Source organism: Haemaphysalis longicornis, unplaced genomic scaffold, assembly GCF_048455015.1.
Source record: "Haemaphysalis longicornis isolate Haplotype H1 unplaced genomic scaffold, Haemaphysalis longicornis Haplotype H1 scaffold_9, whole genome shotgun sequence".
Classification (NCBI taxonomy): domain Eukaryota; kingdom Metazoa; phylum Arthropoda; class Arachnida; order Ixodida; family Ixodidae; genus Haemaphysalis; species Haemaphysalis longicornis.
Window position 1 is genome coordinate 116,965,818 of NW_027526460.1, and position 12,460 is coordinate 116,978,277.

Genomic DNA, 12,460 nt, shown 5'->3' on the forward strand with positions numbered 1-12,460 from the left:
GTTGGATAAGAGTGAAGAATTGGAGTTTAAAATTGTATTTCAACTTTTCATTGAATATTACGCAAATATTTTGAGTAACACAACACTGTTGACGGCGAAATGAAACAGAAAGTAGCAACCTGCACGTATCAGCCACAAAAGCTTTATCTGTTACTTTGAGGTATGTCGAACGTAGTGGCCATTCATCTGGCCACCTTTGTAGGTTATCACACATTTTTGTGGTTGGTCTCCACTCATTGTGGGAAGTTCACGAAAAGCGTAACTAATAGCATCAGTCAGCTCTATTACGTTGGGCCCTTCACATGCAACACCCTTTCTACATCTGCCACTTTTTTGTCTCCCTATACCGTCTTTCATCTTATCAGGTTTTCGAGCCAACGCCAATGCTGTGCCAACGCTGCAGCAGTTGACACATTATTGCAGATATTTGCCTCACTTCCCGCATACCATCACCATTTCAAGTATTCAGTTACTCACTTTGGGCTTTGAAAATACTAGCTATAGCAAAGAAACTGTCTTTGTGTCATACCTGTGAAGAGTGTAAGCGATGCTGCAAAAATAGAGATGGCCCCGACGCTTTGCTGTAAGAAATAAAGAAATTCTAAATATTAACAACGGGCAATTGGGATTCAAGTTTACAAAGTATGCATCGGGCGCCTGTCCTGACGGACTTTTAAGATGGAAATATGTTGAGCATGCTTCCCGCCACTCTGAGTGACAGCTGAAAGAAAGCGTCAGCCAGTGATGCCGTGGAAGGGTTTCGGCTGTACACCGCGTTTTGAAATACTTCCGAGCATTGAATTTTTTCCTCATCAAGAAAATGACCTTCATTTACCCGGCAAAATATTTTGGACTCATCTTGGTTAAGTAAATGCACTAAACTGGGTTCTATCAATCTTGAACAAGAACATGCATGTCATTTTGCGCGGACTTCAAAGAGTGCACTTATGAGCAGATATTTTCAAAAAGAAATTGCCTCGAATCTTTAACAATGTCGCGTAGCTTGACAGTTGCAGAAACTTGCTGAGGAGTATTTTATGGACATCTCAATGTCGCGTACCTCCTTCCTTGGCCCATAAGCTAGCCTGCAGAGGGTACTGAATAAGTTAATAATAAATACCCAAATACGAGATTCTAGTGCTTAGTGCCTCTGATGTGGAGTTTTGGTACATGCTGCGAGCTGACGAAAAAAACTACATCCCATCTGTATACACTGATCTTTTTTCCAGACAACTTTAACTAGGTTTATTTAAAAGCCCATTCTCTGCAACGAACAGTGGCAAAGAGATTTGGTAAGGCCGGGTACAGTGTTCAATTAGTATCACGTTTACTCTGCAGCGACCGAAGCTCGGTGAATCCATTTTCTCCCGAGACGATGTTACGTGCGCAGTACAATGTGCTCTGAATGCGCCGCAAAAGTACGGAGGTATGTTGTGTGTTGACAGGTTAACTATCACCTTGCTCAATGACTTGCTTGAAGCGTTACTCAGGGAACTCCATATAGGCAGCACCGAGGGTATACGAAAGAAAAGGCCGTCCAAAGCAGCCGTCATTCTCTATGTGTACATGAAGTTTCCCACATGCTGAGAATGGGGATAGAAGGTGCGGGTGGTATTTTCTGCAGCGAACAAACTGAGTGTGCTCAGCCAAGGTGCCAGTTGTGCCAAAAACAACACGAAGCGCTACGTATCACACTAGTGTTGTATCGTGTATTACGTTCCAACTACGCTCGAAACACCTACTTATGATTGGCCATACTGCCACGGATGCGGGTGTTCGCCGAGACTTCAAGACCAGCCAGTTGCAAGACCTTACAGAGGGTAGCGCGAGAGGAAACATTACGGTGGAATATTAGTAAACGAAACAAGAAACAATTACATAAGCAGAGCATCTCTCTTTTTTCTGTATTAGCTCACTATATATTCATTCTTTACAGCATAGCTGCATTTGCGAGTGACTGATTTTTCTTCCCCGCATACGTATCTTTTACCACGTGTATGGTAAAAATACGCACACAGGCTGTTTGTTCACCATAATATGTGCTAATTATTCTTAATTTATCTTATTCAAGTTATTTCATAATCACCTTATTGCCATCTTAACCCATCTTATTGCACTCTGGCTCCGCTTTATTCATCAAACCTGACTTCAATCGAGGCTAATTTCCCTAGTACCACCTTAGTAATCATTACTATCAATTACTAATATATAACAAATAACAACTTAGGGTTGTAATATTATTTATTTCATTTATTCGTTGCAGACCTCTAGACTACCTCTGAGAACTCAACTGTCATTTGGTTATGCTCAAACATGGGACATGCTTACGGCCCCTAACATAATATTTCTGTTTTTTAGATCATCATCCTGCAAAACCACCCCCCTCAAACATGATCAAATTGTCCTTACTGTACATTTTAGCCCCTATAGAACAGCATGTGAAAGCCTTGAAGAGGGATTCCATCATAAATTTGTTATGTGGATATTGTTTGTGCATTCTTCATTGTCTACATACAGGGGAAATGCGAGTGTTCGGGGCGAAGTTTAGTAATGCAGAGCAACTTGTTCCTGGCATTAATCATTCTACGGTAACCCACACAAATTGTCCAGCCAGACCAAATCCCTGATAATAAATCAGTATAACATTTACTTATTTTTCTACGGCTGATAATGTTTTTGTTAAATCTAAGCATTTGCTGTTCATGAGAAATGTAGCGACGTGGCTCATCACCATCTAAGAGGTAAGGTACAAATCGTTTAAACCATCATTATGTGCAGTAGCCACTATTTCGCAGATATCCACTAAAAGTGAACGAAGGATCCCTTCATGTGATTATATAATTTGTACTGGGATATAATTTCAAGTTTTAAAATCGCTATCTTTTTTTCATATTCTTAGAACTTAAATTTTTGGAAAACTAGAATAAGAGAGGTTTACTTTTACTTTTTACTTACTTATTTGAGTGCACTTTTTGAGTGTATGTACATTATAGATTTAGTTCACTTCTCTTTTATACTGCTTTGATTATATGATGAGCTCTCACGTCCATTTGGTGCTTTTACGAATATGTTTGTGCATTCATATTTGATGGTCCCCTTGCCGTCTGTTTACTCTGGGACCCTCGTCTGTATATCAACTAGTGTGTACTGTTTTTTACGAAATAAACTCGCCCCCCCCCCGTTAAAAATATTTTTGGAATAACTAAAACGACTTTAAAAGAAGAAAGTGTTGCCTTCAATATTTACTTACGGTTAGGAAAATGTAGACGGCACAAGCTGTTAAAGAAATAGCAGTGTTGAAGCGGACACGAAGGTACTGTCAATTTGAAGGGGAAACAGAAAGACAAGAATTCATTAAAACAAATCTCACGTGTAAGCAGCATATTGAACTAGTTTCATACATCGCTTATTGAAAACTCTATTTTGTTAGATTTGGTAGGCCTGCGAGCACCTTATGCTGGTGGCTGCTAAACCGTGCAATGGGTAATACGCATGCTCAAGTTGCGATCAACAGCACAGGTTTATTAGCACGCGATCAACAGCCCACGTTAGCAGCACACAGTGTCTTAATGTGCTGGCAGTTTGCTTTGTGGCTGCACTTGTAGGCGACACCCCATGAAAGTATTAATACACATGATAAGAGACCCAAACTTAAGGAACTAAAAATCAAGGTTTCAGGCGCCTATAATAGGCACTGAAAAGGGCACTTTAGGCATTATGGGCACCAAAAAAACTAATGTTGGCTCAATTATTATTTACTTCAGCACAAGACTTTACGACAAATTTTTGACTTGCAGCAAGAACAGCGGACAAGTCTTGTGCTGTGGGAAAGTAATTTTATTGCCTTTGTAAAAATTAGCCACACAAGAGTTGCTCTTTTCCCAGATGTACTTGAAATGCAGGGTAATGAGACAACAAAAGGGAAGCTTAAAAGCCCATCTCAATAATTTACGGTAGAAGTTGCACTTTATTCGGTAGATGATTGCGAGAAAAAAACAAAACTGAACGTTCATTGCAGTTGGGGGAGCGTGCCTGTACTTCGCGACGCTCCCTGACCTGACTGCATCTGGAATATCAGAATGTTTGGTGCTCAGAGCCTTCGACAGTTCTTTAAGCACATAGAATCTGGGAGATTTATGTCTGACAGAATGGCAGATTTTCAGATAGGATTGACTATCAGCAACCGGTCCCTTGGGGATGGTGGCAGATATGTCCTCTACCTTCAAAGTTAGCTCAGCATTCTTAGAGTGGCGGCCAAGCTCTCAGCTGCGATGTGCTATCTGCTAAGAGCATGAAATAGGCGCACAAATGGGCCAAGTACGGCTAAGTGTGGTTGGTGTAAATAATGTCAGCTGTGACGCTTCTGTATTACCACCGGAGAAAGCATTTGTTGTAGTTTTGCGCCCTTAATGAGCTCATTTTTTAAAGGGGCAAAGATGGGTTCTGGTGGAAGAGACGAAATCGGTAACTGTTGCTTCAAGATGCATCTGGAGACCAAAAAAGGACCTTAACTGTAGGTATTGATTCGTTTACAGAGCAGAACGTCATCCTTAGCTCTTCACAGCACCGATTAATTCCATACATTGTATAGGGAAGTGCAATACTTCTGTACAAATTACTGAGCCATTCTATTCTGCAGAAGAAGATGACTGGGGAAGCTGCGAGAATAACACCTACCGGGAACTATGCACTATAAACCGATTATCAATATTAGACAGCACGCAACATTCTTTGCAATCAATTCCCTTATTGGTCGGCTTCCAAATGCCATTGAATGTTACGCAGCACGGCAAATAACAGCGGGTGGGCACAACTAGAATACTTCAAAAGTGCCGCAATGGTTATTTGTAAAAGCTCCGCTTCACGTTGTTCCATTTGTCCTTCACGTGTTCCATCTTGCCATCCTGTTGAGTTTCCGTGATTGGCGGATGAATTTGCGCGCGTTCGCGGCGTCAACTTAAACTTTGGTGTGTCAGGCTTGCACGTGGTTTTCGCCCCGTAGGCGTTTGACCTTTGCTGACGTGTGCGTAGCTGTATCACGTTCATTTTCTTCATTTTTTGTCTATCGCGTTAGCTATTGATAGGGCGCATGTGCAAAAGTTTTCGCCGTTTCTAAGCGGGCAAAGCGCGCCAGAGGGACATGGAACATAGCAGTACGTGTGGACAGGTGTGACGCCGGTGAGGTTGGCTGCGGTGTCCCCGCGTACGGGCCTCTGGTGGCTCGTGCTATGTGGCGAAGTCGAGGTGGTGGTGGCTCGTGCACGGTTTGCGTTTCTCAGCTTGTTTGGCACGGCTCGCGGACTGATCTTGCAAATCGCGTGCGGCAAACACCCCTTTGCGGGCTTCTAAAGCGAGGACAGTCCTTGCAGACCATCTACTCGAAAAACCAAAAAAGGCATATCTAATACAACAAAATACATATCGAGGCGCTAAAAACTTTATATAGGTCGTTGTAGTCAAAATAGGCACTTATATGCACAGTAAACAATTTCCTGAAATGCTCCCTTTTCCTTAGTTTGTGCTTAAATGTTAAATAGGCTTGATTCAAACTCCAGAAATATAGGCATTTTGCCTAAAATTTTGGCCTCTGTACATGATGTGTTTTAGATTTACACTTTAATTTAAAGCGGCCAATTTTTGAGCGTTACGTATAGCTTCATAAACTGCTCAAATAAACATATTTTGAACTTCAGAATGTTTGTTGTTCTTATGTTTATCAGCTGTAGATGATATAGTTGAGGCCGCACAAAATTTCCCTGCACAGTCAAAGTGGCCAAAGTTTCAAGAGTATGCGTGTAAAGCTTGGATATTGGCTCACAGATTGGAGATTACGCATTGTGTTTTCTTGACGGTACCTCACCCCAACATCGTGGTGTGCCTGGTTGGGCAAGGTCGCCTGAGTCTCTAGTGATTGCCACAACACCTATTTCTCCTTCCACTTTAAATAAATCACGACGGTACCTCAGCCGAATTGTCAGCTCTATTGTCTTTTCGGACAACCGTCGCATTATTGCGACGGTTGTCCGAAAAGACAAGACACTATAAACAAATAAAATTACGCTCGCTACATCCTGAAACTAGAGTACTAAAGCTTGTCCTGAGAATTGCTAGAAACCTCCTGTACGTGTGCCCACAGCAGGAAGTGTGTTGTCCGTCTGGATCAGCGTTGTCAATAGGTCATAACCTTCCAAAATACGCGCTGTCCTTGTCAAAGAGGACTATGGCTCTTATTGGAGCGTTCAGAAGTACAGACGCAGAAAAGGTTTGAAGACACGGTGTACACATTTCTACGCAAAGAACTCAAATAATACAAACTTCCTCGCCTAACGACCATAATTGCTGAAACACGGAGCTTTTTTAGGTGAGCAAGTCAAAAGGCGAAGTGCAAAGTCAAAGCCGCTGGAAACAAAGTCAAGGCTTCAACGTTCAAAGCGCAAACCACCTGCAGTCAAAGTCCAAACTCAAACGAAACCCTAACGAGAAAGCTTTGCGCATCCCCTGACCCTTCGTCGTCGTTAGATGGAGGTGATGGGAACTTCGAAGAAAGAATTAGCTAAAAGTCTAGTATGTGGTGTTGTTTGAGAGAGAGAGAGAAATAATTATTTATTGGAGAGTTTAGCTCCAACCCAAACAGGAGCTGGCTACTCCAGGCATTGGAGTATACAAAAGGTACAATACTTGCCCTAAGGAACCACAAGGGGTTAGATTATTAAGTACATTGAGACAGCAGCGGTCCTTACAGCAGTGGAATATAGCAAAAAAATAAAATAAAAAAAACCAAGAGAACTATACACATTTATATACAGAATGCCGATGTCCGCGCCACCAACGTAAAAGAAATGCTGAGCGAAAAGAATGCAGTTATGACCAAATAGAAAGACGTCGGCTTCATGACGCGAGGGACCAAAACCATACGATCCCAAACACGGGAAGAATCTGGATGGATGGATGGATCCGGAACGAAAATCTTCTTCTTCTTGTTCTTCTTCTTGTTGTTGTTGTTGTTGTTGTTCTTCTTCTTCTTCTCCTGCACCTTCCTCTCCTCCTCTGCAATCTTTGTCTTTTGTCCTCTTCCTCCTCCCCCTCCTTCTTCTTCTTCTTCTTCTTCTTCTTCTCATTGTTCATCGTCGGATGTAGCCTCAAGTTATTTAAAGTAGGATTTTTTGCAGTGCGCTTCGGTAATGACAACAAGAAACCCTGGCCTATAACGGCTGCCTGTGTGAAAAAGACGTTGTGGGCGTCTGGTTCACCTGTAGGAGCCATTTTGTGAAAGTGTAGTAAATTATCAGAAAAACCACAAGTATGTTACGAAAACTAAAATTCAATGACAATCATAAGCCTAAAAACCCACGAAGATTCGGAGGGACACTTGAGACTATTTAAGTGAGTAAAAGCGTAAACGTTACAATTTCCGTCATGTTATGCGCCCTCTATTTCTAAATCTAGTTCAGTAGTTAATACATCAGCTTCTGGCGCAAAAAACGATCACAAGAGATAAAAATCAAGCAGCACCTCCGTCTAATGACGGGCATGGTTGTACGAGAAGCTTTCTCAAGAGGGATTCCTTTCTTTTGAGTACGCACTTCGATTCGCTGACGGTTGCAAGTCCGACTCCATGGTCAGGCTTTGCCTTTGACTGGCACACAGTTTGCACTTTTCATCGGAACGGCTCGTACTTTGACCCTCCGCCATTTTTTTTTTGCGCGAAGATTCGTGTTAAACTATCGTCGTAGTTAAAAGGAAGGGACGTGATTTTTCCGGCTAATTCTGAACATCCATTCACCTTTCTCCAAATTTAAACTGTTTTGGCTATGCGCAATGGACCTTATGCAAAAACTGGCGCACTCTTGAGGTGATCGCGTGCGCTGCCGCCATGTTGGGGGATTTCCGGATCTCCGGATACCGCAGTATACATGATAGCCCGGGGTTAGGACGCACACGTCGGCATTTATCGTTATCCAAGATGCTTAAATACTGCCGTGTAGCTTGCTGTGCACAAAGACGATACGAGGACGACAACAGACAGAGCTTACACATCTTTTTTTTATTTCTCAACGGAAGCATGATTCGAGCCCTACTTGAAGTCGCTTGCGGGTGTCGACTTCCCTTCGCGCAGTAATATTATAGCTGGATCGCATGCATAGTCACGAAACGAATATGTGCAGGACAAAAAAGGTGCCAAAGTTAGCTATTTTCTAGCCCTGTATTTGCCGCCGAGCACTCCTGCCTGCTGGTAGTTAAGGCGCACTGCATCGGTCAGCTCGTACTTTATCGTGTGGGATGAGTTTTACGTCAGCCGTTCGTGATTTGCGCGCCCGTGTTTTCTTTTTATTCTGGACGTTCGGTAGGCTTTTATGGAAGTACTACGCATTCTTTCGTTTGCCAAACGTTACAGGAAATAAGGGATCCGCGAGAGTTGCAACCTTCACGTAGCGCCATGAGTAGCGCAAGTTACGTACGTAGTAACCCGTGTATCGGTCATTTACCGCTTGTCGCATGCTGTTCGACCGCAGCCTATTTTCCAAAGATCAAATTTTTCGAGCGGAATTTTCTAAGTGGTAGTGTGCACCCAGTATTGTTGTCCAGGCGCGAGCAGAGGACGCTCAATGGTCGCCGCGAGGCACGCCACCACGAGCACTCGGAATTTCCTCGCTCCTCAAGGTTCCCGCAGTTTCTTTTTTTTTTTTTTACTAAAGCCTCTGCACGTGATGGGGACGCTCGGCGGTCGCCGCGAGGCATGCGCTCGCCAATTTATTAGTAATTTAATTATTCATTGGCAATTTATTGGCAAAGTTTAACGCGTTACACGCCAAACGCGTTACGCTCTACACACTACGTACGCCAAGCTAAACAGCTCCGCTGATTAAAAAATGTTTCCGGGTATGTAATTTATTTTATTAGGTGCATTTTTTTTCTTTTGTAGATTTCCTCTTAACGTATAGCTATATTGCGGAGTTGCCCTCCTCCTCCCCCCCCTCCCAATTTCAACGTCAGGACGGCCCGCATTAGCTCGAGCCGTTTCAGGAATGACTTTTTGAGAAACCCCCAAGATGTGAACACCAACACTGTTCTCAAAGTCAAAAAAGAAAAAAAGAAATGCGACAGCCCCCAAAAGCTTCCCTGCCGGTGCCTTTCTGCCTGCTTTTTCGATGCATAATGCGTATTTACGACGTCGCTCGGAAATGTAGGGAACAGAGAAAGGTCCACAGACCACTTGTCGATCATTATGCTGCGCTTAAATATGAAATAAAAAGGATCGCCAAGCCGAGAAAGCCCTCACACGCTCCGTACCAAGAAATTCCGCGACCGCCATCCCCCAACATGGCGTCTTGCGCTCGTTTCGTTTTTCTTCCGGTAGATGGCGGCACTTTGCATAAGGTCTATAGGGTTGACATCAACTTCATGACGCAAAATACCGTGGTTCGATTATGGTGGTGACAAGCATTTTTATGCAGAAATGCATTATAGTCGGGGGTTGTCGTGCGTCCCTTGGCCGGCGTCCGCAGCGCGTCTGATGATGATAGTGGCATGATGCCCCTAGGGATTGGCCAACCAAACAATCCATCACGAGATAGCTTCGCGTTCAACCACCATCGTCATCTTCCCGTAGGGGAACCGCTGAAGAAGAAGAAGGAGAAGAAGACAAAGCTGCGAAGAGGAGGGCTGCGTGAGTTTTGGCTACCGTTATCCTCCTCGGCCGGCGCATCTTCCCGATCTGAACCCGGTCGAAGAGCGGCTCATCGCGCCTCGACTCCCCTTCATGAGCATCAGGCGGCTGACTCGAGGCAACGGGCAGTTTGGAATCAAGGGACAGGCGGTGAACGTGCCCATCGACGTATCGAAGGTTGTGCGGTGCCTTCCTGGCATCGTACCCGAAGACGTTCACATCAAGCTGAGGCTGATGAGTCTGGCAACGTACGAGCGCGGGTTGGTGAAGCGCGGCAACATCCTGGCTTGGCTCAAGCACCTGGAACACACCCCGCTGTATCGCGCCATCAACGTTCGGGTCGATTGGAGTCGGCTCGATCACTTCGATGACGGCGGTGAACGAGAGGAACCGCAGGAAGACGACGTCGATGATGCTGACGGTGAGTTCTAAACGATTCCCGACGACTTTGACGTGAACGATCCTCTGCAGTTGGCGGTTGCGCTCAACGCTGTCTCGAAGACGCTTCTCTATAACGAAGCGGAAATGACGGGTGTGGGAAAAGAAAAAAATAAATGGTTACGCTCACACTCTCGCCTCTCTCTTCGCCGTTAATCGCATCACACTCATCGGTGCACCCAATGCATTTCTGCATCCTCACAATCCCCCTCGGGGAGGTGCGGGGGAATTTCTTTTTCACTGACTTCACCCATGATCATCCTCATCGTCGGAGAAAGTTGGCTTTTCTGCCGTGCGTTTTTGACGTGTCATACGCCATCAGTGAGACGTAGAAAGCTTGGCTTTGATAGAATAGTAGCGGTTGTGGTTGAGTCGCCAGGTGTTGGTTTTAGCTGTACCGAGGGCAGGTATCTTTGCTCGCTGAGCGGAAAATTTTGTCCTTGCCTTTTAGTCTAATGTAATTCTATCTGCAACCCCATCTAGCAGCTGCCGCTGTAGTAGACACTCCAACCGCCACCGCAAAAGATACAGCAAACACGTAGTGTTTCGTGTCCAGTGGCCCTTTTATCGACATCGTCATCATCCTTTTCGTAAGGCGCCATTTTCTTCTAAGAGTAGAGCTGTTAACGCCGACACAAATCAGCCCAGAGGAGACTGAAAACCACCAGCGCACGTGAGGGCGTGCCTCGCAGCGACCGCTCGATGCCCCCGGCCTGAGGCGCCCGGTATGAGCTTACCGGAATGGCTTTAGCAAAAGAAAATCGGAGCGCACGTGTGCGCGTGCCTCGCTGCGACTGCGCGGCGTCGTCCAGTCTTGCACGCGGGCTTACGCCAGATGAGTGTAGCGACCGGCGAGCCACATCCTCCACGCCAAAGACGAATATAAATTTGGCAATCCCACTGCGCCTGCACAAACATTGCTAAATCGTCGTGCGCTTCTCAATGGGAAGGGTAGGGACGCATAGTTCAGGAACACATACGCTATGTGGCGCGCGCCGGTGGACACCCAGCCTTACGTCACTGCTCGGGAGTCGCGAACGCTCGACCAACTTCTACGTCGTGTGCCTGTCAGCTTGCCTGTTCAGTTTCAAAAGCTGTTTCGCTCACATCTTAGCCGCGACGGCGCAGTAGTTCTGGGGCGCACTGGGGATTTCGTTCAACGTGTCGCTCGCTTCATACTTGCCGCATTTTTCGAAAGATTACTGATGGAGGCGGAGCTGAAATAGTGCAAGAACGTACTCATTGTCGGGTAGACAAACAACGAACAGAACAACGATATTTTCAGATTTTACAGCCACTAGTTTATTGATATTTCTCTGTCAAGGAACAAAAAAATTGTGAGCACAGTTTTTGTTCAGGCGCTCACTTCTACCATTACTTTCCAAAAATATAACGGGCTTGTAAATTTCAGAAGATTATAGGAAACAAAAGAATAAGCAGCTGACGGCCGAGCCACGCTGTCCGGGCACTTCTACAGTGCATTCCTCGAGTTTAAAACTGCGTACCGATGCGGGATGCGAAAAGCGGTTCCGAAACAAGGCCGGAATGCGGAGGGGACAGAGGGGGGACGCCCCACTCTAACAATCTCGGGGCCCGTGATGCAAGTAGGTAAGCGCGCAAAGCCGGCGTCAGCCTGCGGCAGCACAAGTGATTTTGCGTCCGTGGCAAAGGCGGTTTCATCAGCGACATACCAAGACAGACAGGCATGGTGAAAAACAAGAAGGCGTAGAAGCGCCGCCTGGGGAACGCTAAACAAGCTGTAAACTATTTTGCATAGTTTCCGAGAAGCGGCGCTGCCCGATGGACATGACAGAACGCAGACAGGGTGCGGAGCGGGAAAGGGCAGGAGAGAGCAACAGGAGAGTAGCTGTTTGGCCATTTCTCGCTCACGCGTTAGGCAATGACACCATTCCTTCACAAATGCACACGTGGAGGCGGCCACTGGACGAGCCGACGAGGCAGTGGAGGCCTACCGAGGCGAGGGCGCGTTGCAAGAAGATTTGCCCTACGGCGCTGTGCCGTCGGAAGACGATGACGAAAGGGATGACGGCGATTGCTGCTGAGTAAAACACCGTACATACTTTGGTTGGTTGGTTGGTTGGTACCAAAAAAAATCAATGGCGCGTACCCACTCTGGGGGATCGGCCCAGTCAGATTTGGTAAAATGGTTAAGAATTCAGACTAAGGGTAAAACAGAGCTGTAGAAAATGTGAGCGACGTGATGTTAACAATTTTGAGAACCCAATAAAAAAACTATAACGTACTGAAGCAAAAACCGATACTACACGTACCAGAAAAAGAAAGTACGAGATGCGATTTGACAGGGTAGGCGACCTGATTGTGAAATAAAAGCGT

At 45.4% G+C, this 12,460-nt stretch overlaps 1 protein-coding gene across 3 annotated transcripts in view; it reads right to left on the reverse strand.

Annotated features, from left to right (window-relative positions):
* The window catches only part of LOC144153942 (sodium-coupled monocarboxylate transporter 1-like), an 85,431-nt gene that overhangs the window by 53,599 nt on the left and 19,372 nt on the right, over nucleotides 1–12,460 (reverse strand). For all 3 annotated transcript variants that reach the window (XM_077685716.1, XM_077685718.1, XM_077685717.1), the window contains exons 3-4: nucleotides 3,251–3,316; nucleotides 530–581 (exon numbers count right to left, since the gene is read on the reverse strand). In XM_077685716.1, coding sequence (XP_077541842.1) covers nucleotides 530–581; nucleotides 3,251–3,316 — 118 coding nt within the window. The remainder of the gene's footprint in view (nucleotides 1–529; nucleotides 582–3,250; nucleotides 3,317–12,460) is intronic.